The sequence below is a fragment of the Aulonocara stuartgranti genome (assembly GCF_965226115.1).
Source record: "Aulonocara stuartgranti genome assembly, chromosome: 1".
In the NCBI taxonomy this organism is placed as follows: Eukaryota; Metazoa; Chordata; class Actinopteri; order Cichliformes; family Cichlidae; genus Aulonocara; species Aulonocara stuartgranti.
The window spans coordinates 12,876,474-12,891,460 of NC_138939.1; the positions used below are offsets into that span (position 1 = coordinate 12,876,474).

Here is a 14,987-nt window from a genome sequence, read left to right on the forward strand (position 1 = left end):
GAGGAAACTCTACAAGTGTAAGACAAAAGCACAGTTCGTTAGTACCAAACCAGAAACCGCTACAGAGTGTGATAAAGCATACTGTGAAAAGGCACTGCTAGAATTACATAATTTGATTTTAACAAAAAAGAAGACAAGGGATAAAAGCCTTATTCTGAAGTAATGATTATGTGCATCCCTTAGGCAAAGTCTCTACCCGCCAATGACAAATTTAGTCCCAGCAAATAAAAATGGTGAACCAGATAGGAAGCATAGAAACAGACAGAGCTTGACAGCAGGCAAGCCTGGAAAAGAAGGCGTACCAGCTAAGCATAAAATACATGCTGAGTTTTCCCGATGCTGTCAGATTGCAGGTAATTAATTTTACATTTGAAAGTTTCCCCATTACCAATGCCTGTGTGCCATTCATCACAACACATCAGCAATGAGAAGGTAAGCCCCAAAACACCAGAAAAGCACTGACTCCTTTTTTTTCTTTGACTTTTGCAATCTAAAAGTAAATATAGCGACTGCATTTTTAGTACCGCATTTACCTTCTTACATAAACAACATCTCCAGACGGGCAAATTATTTATACTAATCGTTCACTTATTTGCACAGCGCCGGTAGAGGCAAAAGGATTCAAGTTTAAATGATTACTGTCTAAATGGTGACAGCCAGTGTACACAAAAGCAAACCTGAAAATTTACAAATTTACAGACTAAAAGAAATATTGTGTGTGTTCTTATTAGGATAAGGATTTTTAATATTTTATACCAGTACAGGTGTTGATTTTCTTACAGTGAATCAGAGATCAGAGGCCATCTGTCAGTGTTGTGGAGCAATGCAAAGCTAATGTAATGTGTAGTGAAGCACATTACTTTCTCCACAGAGTTCTCAAGTAACATAAAGTATTACATGTTTTTAAAAGTAACAAATAGTAATGACTGTGCAACTCTAATAGAAGCCAGGGACACAACCTCTGCATCAAAGGTCTGATATCACTCGTTGTTACAAAGTGAAGCCAACCTACAAAGAAAGACCTATAAGAGGCACAAAGCAACTACAAAGCTGGAGACTGTAGTTTTTTTAGAACTGCCAGTAGCAGCTGTTTCTTAATTTAATTTTACATTCAAAAGTCTTAACTAGTGTCGTTTATATTAAATTATATTAAATTATTATTGCTAGGAACCAGGGCTTTACATTTCATTTCCAATTTTCACTCACTACACATCTTTGAATCTGAGACTGAGTCATACAGAGAATGCCACCATACTACTTTTATATGGTTATAGATGCATTTTATGCCATACTTCCCAGAGCTGCATAATTACAAGCCTTTAAGCTTGATGCTAAAAGACATCACATTGATGTTATGTGTAGGCTACAAGAAAGATTTTAGATTACGCTGAACCTGCAGCAGCTAGAGGCTTAAGTTTACCGTGAGTAGTGCAAAACACAACGAACAAGGGCAACTGGTGTTCAGCTTCCCCCCTGAGTCCCGTGGGAGCGCTGAGGAAAGACTCATTTGTATGTTACAAGGGGACTGGAAGGTCAGTATGTGCGCGTGTGTGTCTCTGTGTGTGTATGCCTGCATTTGATGTATTCTGTATTCCGTGTGTATATCGCATACTGTATATGTGCACTGATAAGGGTGCATGCACCCAATCACAGCAAGCTTTAATCAGTATAGCGTCACGACTGCAGATCGTTATGGATGTCAGTTCAGAATTGAGTAAATCTCAAACCATTTTGCTGCTTATTTAAGATGCAGGAAACAAAACCTGACAGGTTTTGACTTCATGGACAAGAAAGACTAATGAGACTGTGCATGGTGCTTTCAAAACAACACTTTCACATATCCCTGATAACAGAGCTAAATGACCATGCACCTTAGGATGCAGCTGAGCAAAACACTCTAATAAATTGGCTTTTAAGGATCAATATTATTACACTTTACATCAGAAACTGAAATCTCCATGTGTTTCTTTAGATCTTAACATGTGCCATGTCACTACTGCTTTAGTACAGAGTAAAAAAAATACACAATACAATACGAATTTTCACTGACCAAAAGAAAAGTAAATTCATAATAAAAGATGTCAATTGTGTCTTAATTATTATGAGATAGATTAAAATAAGCACACTACTGTAGCTGGTTCAGCAGGCAACCCATATACCAAAGGTTAGTAGGAGCACACATTATCTTTGATTTACTGTAAGCTTTCCTTACTATTCCCTCTTAAAAAAGGCTAAAATATATTTTAAAAAATTTTTTTTAAAAAGCCAGGTGTCAACATTTAAGAGATTTCTTTAGATGACTTGAGTCCCACACATTGATTAGTGTGTGTGTGTGTGTATGTATGTATAGAAATATACTCTTAGACTGGACAAAGCCACTATTATATCAACACTTGGATAGAGAAGCCTTGTCATGATGTGTCGAACTTAGCATTTTGGTTGTTGTGATGTTTTGAACCCAAAACTGGTGAGAAAGGGGGTAGATCTGACTGAGATCTTTTTTAAATCTAATGGGGACCATGACTTAAAAAATGAACATCAGGCTGTAGTCAGTACAACTAAAAACTAGCAAATTAGACCATAAACTAATCAGGAAAGCATTTAAGATCAAAATTTAAGTAAACTACCATTTCCCTAGCAACCACTTTTGTTATAGTAAATGAGTAAAACTCTTCAGCCAGCAAAACTTTCTGAGTATCAGTGTGTTTCATGCATAGTTATTAGCTAACCTTTGTTTTTAATGAACACAGATCACATATAATTATTTTGTTTTGGGGAGTAAGATATCAGTTTGTTAGATAAATTATGCTTTAAATACAGATGTAAACACACAGAAATCTGCAACAAAACTTTCAAAGTGGTCTCGACTTTTACTCAGACACTTCAACTCTTCTCCTTTGTGCCATGTGCAATGTGAACATGGTTATATGTGGTATATATGGCATGGCTTTCTACTAGAAACTGGTCGTTTTGTGCATCAAAATTACCATTTTTTGTGACAAAAATATTGCATCTTATGGTAAATGAGCAGGCCAATTATTGTATGAAAACCAGTTTCAATAAAACAATGTACACATAGTGATTTAGTGTTAAATTAACTGCTTTGCAGGAGGAACAGTAATGGCAGGGTGGCAAACTACAGAATCTATCATCTATACAGTTATCGTTTCAAAATCTAAAAATTTTGGTTTATATTTCAGGCCATCCCTGGCAGTAAAGGTTCACCATGTTTATTTTTCCTCAAAAGTTATGGATAATTGTGATTTGGCAAACAGTGAACTCCTACACTATACAGGCCTACAACTGTCCCATTGGCAGAGGAATTAAGAAGTCTGGGAGATAACGAGAAGGACGGTCACTCCCTGGTCGCCGTCTCAGACAACTTCCCGTTCTCTCTAATTAAATCAGGCCAAATTGGCTCGACCGGGTGAAAGCCTTCAGAGAATGCATTATTCCAAAAAGTAAGACTTCAATATTTAATCTTTGCTCTCTAACAAAGTTAAAGCAGGTTGAGTAAAAATAGTGTGCTATCAACAAAAATACTAACTAGCAGCACAGATCTCACACCTCCAAATTCAGGTTAACAAACGTCTTTCTTATTTGACATATTCATGAAATCAAGATTGCTCTGAGATGTTTTAACAAGAAAGGTTTAAAAGTCCCACTATTCAAAACAGTAACAGTTTCGTTCATGCCCACGTTTTTAAAAAGTCTAATCTCAGAACCAATTTGATGACAAAATCACTCCAGAGTTGTTTGTGATTGTATAAAGAGGGAAGTGTTTATTTTCCTTCATCAACCACTTTCTAAGACTTGCAAATGGGCCAGTAGTTATTTCCAAAATAGAACATTTGGAACCCTGGCCTAAAGCTGTTGGGTGGTAAAGGGTAGGAGTCCTTTTTTTTTTCCCTCCCCCCCACCCCTGCTCACTACAGATTTAGATGAACCATCTGGTGTTGGTACCTAACCCTGGACTCCTTGCACATTTGGACCAGCCGTATCAGCAACATATGCTTCTGTCTCCGTGTCTGGCAACCATGCACCCATCACAACGATGGGAGGTGACATCATTCCACTGCTCAGGTGTGCACTTGTAATTGCAGTCCAGGAGCAGGGGCTGGACTGGTCTGGCAACTTGAATTTTAATATAATTTTACACTGCACTTTTTATCTAGATCCCTTGAGCTCAGACAATAATAAGATCAGCTAGTTCCCCTTATCCCTTAGCACAATGTCAGCATCATACCCCATACCATGACCAGCTTTTCATACCTTTTTATGTGCACATCAGACCTCGGAGGCTGGAAGTGATATAAGTTCAGGTACAGAGCAGGCTGAGCAGCTGCTGCAATTTTTTTATTTTAGTTGAAGGTTAAATTTTATTCTATATAATGTTTGCACTATACGCAGAGTTCTAATCATCACGATAGGCTTTATCAAGCAGTTGGCTTACAAAAAGCTGGTCTACTTTCTGTCTGGCTGATTATAGGGATAGTCCATTTGGCTCAAAATGTGTTTTTCAAGTTTAAAATAAGAGAAAATACGGTAAAGCTGGAAATTCTTTCAAAAAATATGTAATTTTGTTAAGAAGTCATCATCATCATATTGTCATCATCAGTCTTATGTTCAGTTTAAACCAAAAACGGAGCCTTTGATTAATGCCGTACCTGCAGATCTTCTTCTCTGTCGTTCTTTGTTACGCCCAAAAATCTTTTTCCGATGAAGTCGCACACTAGCAGCAGCCAACACAAATACAAGCTGAAATGCACCAAAAGAACCCTTCAACATAAAAAAAAGTGAGCAAACAAACAAAAGCAGCTTGATGACTATGGGGAGAGTGGGCGGCCATGAAAGTGCTGAACACAAGCCCACGCCACCTTGGTCCTCCCAGCATTTTTCCTAGACAGGAAGATGGATGGGCCCAACTCTAATAATAACTACACTCCACTTACCATGGCGCCAAAACTGCTAACACTGCAACTGCCCCCTGATGCTAGCTAGAACAACCACCTCCCACAATGTCGCCCACTTCTCTCCTGATAGGAACATTCTGTTAGGCAACAGTACAGAAAGCTGGTGGTGGAAATCTCCAACCTGTCCACCTTTCTTCAACATCACCACCGAATGACAATCCTGGATGTTCCTGCAGGATTGTGAAGGGGCTTCTGTACTGGTGGTACAGCAATGCATAAAAAGAGAGCTTTTTTGGCATTTAGTCTAGTTACAGTCGAGATTGGTATTCAGTATGGGAAGGTGTACTTTGTGTGAAATTCGGCAGAAAAAGATGAGACGGTGAATGTGAAAAGAAGCAAGAAGCTGAGGGAATAAGAGAAGAAGCAAGAATACAGAGAAACAATGGAAATATGTAAAAAGGTGGTAAAAGAGAGAGAAAGAAGAGCCTATCTAAATGTGCAGAAGCATCAATGAAGGAGCACTATTGTTCCTAATGAGGTGTGACAGCCCAGTATAAACTGGAATATGAAGTGAACCATGATTACAGAGGGTTAGATAACAACCACTACGCAATGCAGTGAGAAAGCTTTTCAGGCCTGGCCTTGTTTCCTTTCTGTTCTCAGTCTATATATCCTCTACGTACTCTCCTTCTGTTCATGCATGCATATACATATGTATGTGTGTGTGTGTGTGTGTGTGTGTGTGTGTGTGTGTGTGTGTGTGTGTGTGTGTGTGTGTGTGTGTGTGTGTGTAAGGAAGAGAGAGGAAAAGTAAATAAATGAGCGGCGATCTGTGAGTGACTACTTTCCCACTGTGTGAAGTGAGGGCAGCACACTATACGAGAGAGATAGCAGTAAGGTCAGCTCCACCTTCACAATGCTAAAGGCTATGATATGCGAACATGCCTGACAGTAGGTGCTTCATCACACAGTGGCAGCTTGACACAGGAGCCTTTTCTCTTGATTAATCCCCTCTGCTTGCATCCTGCTATGAAACACGCTGCATCTTTATAGTATTGGCAAACCATAATAACACAAACTGCTTTTCATTTTGCAATTAATCTGTAAATCTGTGAGAGGAGGAAAAAAGAAAAACAGCTTGTGCCTTGTCTTCCACTCCCAACATATAAATGTGTGATTTATTTTCCATGCAGATTTTCATTTCAGGATCTCATCAACAAAAGTGATTAGTTCAATAACTTTAAAATATGCTGCAAGCTGGTACATTAAATTTACTGTAAACTGTGTCTTTAAAGAGAAAACATATCTGTTTTGAATTTGCATATTTTTCATTTACACCCACTTTCTCTCTGGAATGAGTAGACGAGAAAAGTTTAGCTGACAGTAACACATTCCCAAACTGCCACTGAAAATAACTTCAGCCCCTCATCCAATGAACCATCACCTTGTTGATGAAACACCTCTACCATGCTTGTGACATTCTCACTTTCATGGGCGTGCACTCTCGTTTTGCCAAACATCGCTACAGAGCATGCCTAAACATTTCCCATGCACTGTTTTCTTCATGACGCTCTTTCACTCTCAGAAAGCCAATGAGCCATCTAATGCAGACTGAAAGTGGCGGGGTCTGCGGGGGTGTGGTGTCGGTGGCAATCGACTTTCCCAGGTAAAGTCAGCGGAGCAGCCAACAGATTTCTCTCCGACATACATTTTCATTTTGATGACTGTGGATTGCCATCGCGCTGCCGCTGTCTTGCCTCCTCTCAACTTCACTTCATCATTCCTCACGCCCATAAGAAAGGTTCATTTCCCCTGCCCCATTTCCCTAAAGGTGAGTTTTCCCATCAGTCACTCTGGTAGATGCACTCCAGTGTTTCCCATTTGCATTCTGAAGGCGAAGACAGATACGGGCAGGATGGTGCGTACACACTGTTACGACCCAACAAAGTCAACTCACTGGGAGGTGATGTTAAAGCGCTGATTTAAGAAAGCTGCCCACTGCCGCAGGGGAACATAGTAAAACATGATGATGGGGCATGGGGCGTGATGTTTGTGAATGTCATTTAAGGAGGGCTAATGGCTGCTGTCTCTTTGAAAGGTAGATCGATACGGTAATGAGGAGACGGAGGCACAGGCGTAATCACCGAAAGCCCAGCGGTGCTGAAACCCACAGAATAAAATAGATTCGGGTCTTGGAGGGCGTCAGGCTGAGTGACGCGTTCATTTGGACACACTTGCAACATCTTGCATTTTCTAATGGCCTTAATGTCAGTAGGCACTTTGTTTTTTTTAAATATTTTACGATTTTCACATCCAGTGCTTGCTTATGACTACTTCAGAGGGCTTTTGTTAAATCTCAAAATCTCATAGTTTAGAAAAAAAAATGTGATCTGACACGAGACCTATAAACAGCAAAGGTTTTTGAAATTTCTACACATTAGCCACAAAGGAGGAGATATGGGAACATCCTAACAAACCGGACAAACCAAAGGCCAGCGACAAGGACCGGTAACAGTGATTAATTTGAAAGATTAGTACATCGTTTAAGGTTTAGAGAAGATGCAAAGTACACGTTACTGAAGCTCATGCCTGGTGGATTTAAATGGAATTTCATTAAAGCTAAAAGAAAGAATGATGACTTTTACAACTCCCACTGGCAGCGTTTTTACAGGCAGACGTTTTACACTAATGGCTTGAATATGAAATAGTGACCCCATCACGCTAAGCTCGTTTTGAGTAAATTGAGCCCACTGGTAAAATAACCTTTAAAACGGTGTCTGCTAAATCTGTTGTTCTAGCCTCTTACAGCAGGGCTTCTTAAAGTTTTTCAGCATCTGGACCAGAAGGAGAAATTTAGTCTCATGCCCTCAAACCCAAGCTCATTTGGAGAGATTGCTGTTCTCATTTTTGTGATTACAACGGCAGGGACGTGACCCATTTACCGGATAACTCTTGGTTTAAGAAATGCCTTCCAGGTATATGTCACAGGTTGAGCTACAATAGGAAATGCTGCATTCATAATTCATATCTGTACACTAAAGTGTTTCCTAACAACACCAAATCCAGACACTGAGCTGGTGGTGTCACAGCACATTCACAACAAACACTGAAACATCTAACCATTAAGTATAGGGAAGGAAATGCATGGTACCAGTGACCCTGATCTGGAATAGGACACACAAGGACTGTACTGGTTGTAATACTGGCGCAGTGTGAGTGTCAGCACGATGCGTCTGTGAAATCCATCTGTTTCTGGCCATGAGAGGCTAACTGAAGCGAACCAATGGAGTGAGACCTGATTTGGTGTCAAACGGAGTACTTGGATGAGGCAGCATGTATGGATATGTTGTGTGTGTTTGTGTATGTGTGCATGTTTTGGATCCTGTAGTACAGCTTATGGTGTTTATGTGCATCCTAGTGAGATCTCACGCTAAGAGCCAGGTTTGAGTCACAGTTGCTGGACAGAATGCAAAGACTGGACGGTGGGCAGATTTTGCATGGTGAAAAAAAAGGTTGTTAATGTTGTGACTAATCTCAAAGACAGCTGTGATCTGACCTCATATCCATATGTCAAACCTAAAATTTGCACAATCATGTGAAAGGATAGAATAACAAGGACTGTGATAAGCAGTTCGTAAGTATCACACAATTACTGAGACAAAATTATTGTCTCGCTCACAGTAACTGAGATATGTTTAACATTTTACACTCTAGTACTTTATAATAAAGTACTAGAGTGTAAAGTACTACTACTACTACAAAGTGCTACTTCTAGTACTTTGTCTTGGAACAACTGTAGCCACACGATTTCCTTAAAGTATTCTGATTCTGATTAAACTTGAGTCCCATTTTCGTAAAGTTTACCTGAGAATCATGGAAAAGTCCAGGATTCCCAGTCATAGGGAAAAGTATGAATAAAAGAAAAAAAAACACAAGATAATAATGACTAGTTACTGTATAATATGGATACAAAGCACAAATCATTATGGAACAGCTTTTGATCATTTTCAGGATTTAAATTACTTAAACATCAAAGACTAAGGAAAACTTGGAAGCGTGGAGGCGTACAACCTTTAACTGCCAACTTTTGATCAACTGCGGACTCAATAAAGTAATTAAACGTGACAGCATGTATAGTTAGACAGTAAAAGAAATTAAGTGTGTGATACTATCGGCTTCTGGCTCATGCACTGTAAAATGTCACTTACAATAAAGGCTCCTATTGTCAGCAGGCAGGCGAGGAGGGCAGATATTTAGCCTGAAATGATGAATTGATCTCAGTTAACTTATGGACGCAGGACAACCCAGAGGTTGTCACTTAATGATAAATGGACGTAATACTGAGCAACGGGGACAGCAAGTCAAGGACTTGGGGCGGGAGATTTAACACATGATGGATGATAATCTTGCATACCATGTGGCATTTATGCAAGTGTGATGGGTCGTGTGCATGTGTGTGTTGGTGTGTAAGTCTACAAACAGTGGCTGCTGTTTTATGTAAACTTAAAATCTACATTGTTGGCTGCGATAACCGCAGACAGCAGATTTAAGTGCCTGTTCCACAATGGCTGTGTTAATGGTCTTAACACTGGAAGGTTGCATGCCTCTAAATATAAAATTTAGACACATGCATACATGTACAGTACACATGAAATAAAAATATATAACAGCATAAGTGCATATAAATATAGGACTGCAAAATGTGCTAATACATACCTACTTTCTGTACCTAAACAGTATAGAAGAACTGGGACTGAGGTATGAGGCATGCAGTGCTATGAAAAAGTATACCACATGATTCAGTAGCTTTTAGAACCACATTTAGCAGCAATAACGTGAAGTAATGGTTTTCTGTATGACTCTTCTTTAGAACATTGCTTCAGTTCATTCAGGTTTGTGGACATTAGTTTGTGCTCAGATCCCTTAAGGTCCCACCACAGCAGGACCACAGCAGTCTAGACCTCAAATAAGTGGAGGTCTGGACTTTCAGTGGGCCATTGCAATGCCTTGATTTTGTTCTGTTTCAGCCATTATCATTGCATGACCCAATTTAGGCCAGGCTTTAGCTGTCAGACAGATGGCCTCACATTTGACTCAAGAATACTTTGGTAAACAGAGGAGTTCGTGGCTCACTCAGTGACTGCAAGGTGCCCAGGTCCTGCAGCTGCAAAGAAAACCCAAATCATCTCCCCAGTACCTCTGTGCTTGAGGTATGACGTATTTGTGTTGATATGCTGTGTTTGATTTTCACCACAACTGATTCACGTTTATGCATTATGGCCAAATATTTTCACTTTGGTCATGTCTGTCCAAAGGACGTTGTTCCAGAAGTCTTGTGATTTGTTCAGATGCATCTTTACAGACCCGAGATGTGGTGCCATGTTCTTTTTAGAGAGAAGAGGCTTCCTCCTGGGAACCCATCCAAACAAGCTACACTTGTTCAGTCTTTTTTCTTAATTTACTATCATGCTTCTTAAATTTTACTGGCGATTTTTTTTTTTCCATTGTATTAACACACACCTGCTGCTCTCAACTAGCAAACTGCCCAAACATCTGCTTTCACAGAGGTGGACACAATTGCTGATAATCAGTTAATCAAGCACATTTGATTAGCAGTACCTCGGTGAATCTTACCCTGTTAATTCCAATACAAGTAATAATGTTTCATGCAGTTTTTCATAGGACAGCACAGAGTTTAGAGAAACAAATTTTACATATATACATATAAAACACAAGTTTCACTCACCCTTCCCTGTTTTCATCTTCATCTGCATTGGAGAGCAGCTGTGAGCCAGCCAGGGAGAGGTCCAGAGCTGCAAGGGGCAGATCTCTGTAGCCAAAACTCACCAGCTGGACTGGAGGAGCCAAGCACTGGTTCTCATCCTCCACCGGCTGGGAGATGATCTCCAAATCTGACAGACCTGCCTGCTCCACTTCGCTAGTTACATGCCAGCAACAACAAACAGACAAATGACATGCACACAGACAAGCACGCAGTGGAGAAAAACAGAAAAAGACAAGCATTATTTGAGAAATGATCACATTTTTCAGATACCTTTATCAAACTCATAATTTTATCATTGATGGCAAAGAAAAATTTACAGAGAAAATAGGCAAGGTTTGTTGAAGACCTATATGTATGTATCAAAAAAGTGGTGCAATTAAAATAATAATAATAATTATTATTATTATTATTATTATGCTGCCCAGCAGCTTCACAAGGAAAACATTCTTATTTACTGTAATGGCATTAGGGAATAAGCATAGGGTTGGGGAGGTTTAACACCCACGCAGCACCAAAGAACGACTACAGTATGTACTCCACTGTTAAGGAGCAGCAGAGATACAGGTGCCCCTTCCTCCAAAAGATCACTGAAAGTTTGAGTGGCTGTCCTCAAACTGGCTTACTATATAATCTAAACAGCTGAACAGCATTTAAGTAATGAGCAGCTGGGCACTAAGAGGTGAATACTGACTTTTTACTTGTATTTTCTTTGTTTGTTTTTTTATAGTGGTACATGACTGAAACCATACAAATGCAAATGCTTGTCCCAGTTGAACTTTCAATTGCTCCCAGATTTACTTTGCACTTTAGTTTATTTTTAAATTTCAATAAGCACAACTGTTTTGAACATAGGCTACAGTTCTCCTTCTATCAGTAAAACTGCATTACCCGGATTACAGACATGTATAAATATTTTTATCACAAAATTGCTGAACAGACAACAATAACAGACAATTGGTGTGACAACTGAATAAACAATTACTATAAATGAAACTCCCCCCCAAAAAAATCTTGAACACTTTCTAAGATATCTAAGTGCCACAGATTTTATCAGTCAGCAGTAAGGGCTTTGAACAATTTGACATTCCTTGCAGCCTCCACGGGGTTCATTTCAGCACCCGCATCAACCCGGAGTCTTAATATCTGAACACATCTTGGGTGTTCGGTTTAAGGCCAGCAGCATGTAGCCCAGCGTGCCCACAAGCCCCAGTTGTGTAAAAGCTGGGCCATCTCAGCAGAGCGTGTAGGTGAAAACAAACGCTGAGTGCAGCTGCAGACTGACTGTGTGTGCCCTGTGGTGTGTATTTTTAGACCAGAGCAGATGCTGGTGTATCATGTCTGCTGTGACGTCACTGCCTCTCTCTTTGTCAGCTGAGTGGATCCCCACTCTCCTTCAAACGTCAAAGGAAGTCAGAAAAAAAGGTGAAAGGCAAGGGGGAAATAGAGGAGTGGTGTGAGTGTAAAGAAACCAGGGGTTATTAAAAAAAAAAAAAAACCTCAATTACGGCTGGAACCAGACAGGCACAAGAAAAAGTGACAAATGAGGATGGAAGACTAAAAAGGCTCAGGAGGAGAACTAGAAGTGTCGAAGCAGATGCAACACAAAAGTAAAAGCGATAAAAAGGAAGCGAGGTAGAGAGAAAGGGGTCAGGATGGAGACGCGGGGAAGGAAGCCTGACAACAGAAAGGGCAAAGTGAAAAAGGAAATGGTAATGTAGAGCTGATAAGTTGATGAGGAAAAGAAACAATGTGGTAAAAGTAAAGGCCCCTGTGCTCTATTTCACCAAGGAAGAGAAATGAGGACAGAGCAGGAACAAACTGAGGGAAAATGACATCCATCTTTTTAGGCTCTCAAGCTGGTAGCGACGTGAGAAATTTGGCCACTAAGCACAGGACCGACACTGAATTCTCAAAATTTTGCTGCAGAAGCATGTGATACTAACAAACATATACCATCGTATGTCATGGTCACGCAATATTTCCGCCTACTCTCTATTTACATCATGGCTGAGGCACTCAAAAAAAATTAATTGTTGATAATGGTTGTGTGGCCTGGACTCGGATTTCATACTGTAGAGACTCACAGTTCCTTTTTAAACACTTTACAAAGTAGTACAAGAGACTTAAAAAGTCCACAAAGTAGATAATAAGTGGTGTTGTAGAGTGGTTAAGCAGAGAACAGTGCATGAACACAAATCCTTATTTTATTCTTTTATTTATTGGTGGGAGGGGTGTAAAACAGAGAGGGGAGAGCTGCAGGAGGATGGTTTTATATTTTTTAATTGTCTGTTTTTTTCTACCTAGATTTTTTTACTACTGAATCATACTGGCAGCACTGCTTGGGGCGATCGTGGCTCAAGAGTTGGGAGTTCGCCTTGTAATCGGAAGGTTGCCGGTTCGAGCCCCGGCTTGGACAGTCTCGGTCGTTGTGTCCTTGGCCAAGACACTTCACCCGTTGCCTACTGGTGGTGGTCAGAGGGCCTGGTGGCGCCAGTGTCCGGCAGCCTCGCCTCTGTCAGTGCGCCCAGGGTGGCTGTGGCTACAACGTAGCTTGCCATCACCAGTGTGTGAATGTGTGTGTGAATGGGTGGATGACAGGATATGTAAAGCGCTTTGGGGTCCTTAGGGACTAGTAAAGCGCTATATAAATACAGGCCATTTACCACTGTTAATAGTGGCAAGCTAGGATATCATTGACCTCTGTTTTTGTCAGTTGCAAATTTCAAAATAAGAAGTTCAAGATTTGCGGTGTGAACTGGGTCAATTTAGTTAACAACTTAAATCAAATGTCCTGCTCCTTTTTTTAACATAAGCCGTGGCTTTTGTTAAGTGTATTTTTAGTCAGATAATACATGAAAGTTTTTCAGAAGAAAACTTGAAACTTTCTTGCATCTTTCTAAGCCTGGGTTCTCAGTGGCAGTCTCTGGTAACATGTTGTGTGGCCTGCAAGCACGACAAGGAAAGACTCCACCACTGTGTATTTAATTCATTCAACAGTCATGTCATATTATAACAGCACAGAATGAAGCCAACGGATCATGTCTCTTCAGTATTAACACTTCTGTTCACGCCATCATTGCAGACTCAACAGTGCCAACATACACAAATACAGCTGGAGTCAGAAAAAAAACAGCCACTCAACTAAAGGCTGAAAAACCACAATGTAGCACAACAATTACACCTGCCAACATAAACCACCATTGTATAAACAGGAACATTACAAACACTAACTAAAAGTGACTGATGCATTTTTTTTCTGCCTCTCTGTGTTATGTGACTCAGTGGCTCTGTAGTGTAGTGGTTTACATATTTGACAAACAAGTGAAAGGTCTTTGGTTTGATTCCAGGAGGATCCACAAATCACTTTAGGGTTCGATCAGAGAAAGAAATCTGGCATAAAACATTTGCCAAATCTAACATGAGGCTGTGGCTGCTGTGGCGAACCCTTGTGAGAGGGCAGCAGGCCAAAATAGCTCTCTCTAAACTGCCATTCAGCACCCAGAACTTAGAAAACCATGCTCTAAATCAACTTTTCAATCAGTTTCCTGTATTTGAAGTTCTATTTCATGTGTAGGGGGAAAGAAGGAACTGCAAGAAATGAACTTGATAAGTCTGCAAAAGAACAAATCTGTCCACTTGTTTCCCCGTGGATAAGCATACATGGGTAGTTGGTAATAAATCTCTGGCTGTCGAGTTAGTAGCTTATCAGCATTCTTTAGGGCCTTCCGCATATCTGCATAAGACCAACACCATCATTAATCAATGCTAGCATAATACACCAAAGCTAATTATTAGAGAACTACTTTAATGTAGTTTTAAACAATAGCTCTTTGCTATAAGGTTTGGTGAAGACATATACATTTCCTACATACTGAAAGGTATGCAGATGTAATGCCCAAACCCACTTTCTGATTTATAAAAAATAATATTAAATAGGGTTATATTTGTATCGCCAGTACAAATCCAACTGGATTACAGTGCTACACCAAGCTGTTATCAGTTTGTTGCTTCTTAAATTATGTAACTGTAACATTAAAAAAGCACCAAACTGGAGTGTTTTTTGACACATAAACGTAACAAGAGAGTAACGAGAACGTTTGGAAACTCAACCACTCACACAGAAGTTGAATGAGTTACATTTCTCGTCAGGAGGTGTATTCTACAAGGATTATTTATGGGGGATGTGATCAGTGACCCCAAAACGCTTTGTCTGTGTAAACTGAGGTTCTGGGAAAGACAGAAATAGACACCAGTCACTCGGAATAGATCATGATGTGTTTTTTCCACAA

At 40.0% G+C, this 14,987-nt stretch overlaps 1 protein-coding gene across 2 annotated transcripts in view; it reads right to left on the reverse strand.

The window, feature by feature from the left end:
- LOC309704169 (transmembrane protein 266-like) overlaps positions 1–14,987 on the reverse strand; it is a 50,886-nt gene that overhangs the window by 27,516 nt on the left and 8,383 nt on the right. For both annotated transcript variants that reach the window (XM_082529196.1, XM_082529197.1), the window contains one exon: positions 10,660–10,851. In XM_082529196.1, the coding sequence (XP_082385322.1) occupies positions 10,660–10,851 (192 nt within the window). The remainder of the gene's footprint in view (positions 1–10,659; positions 10,852–14,987) is intronic.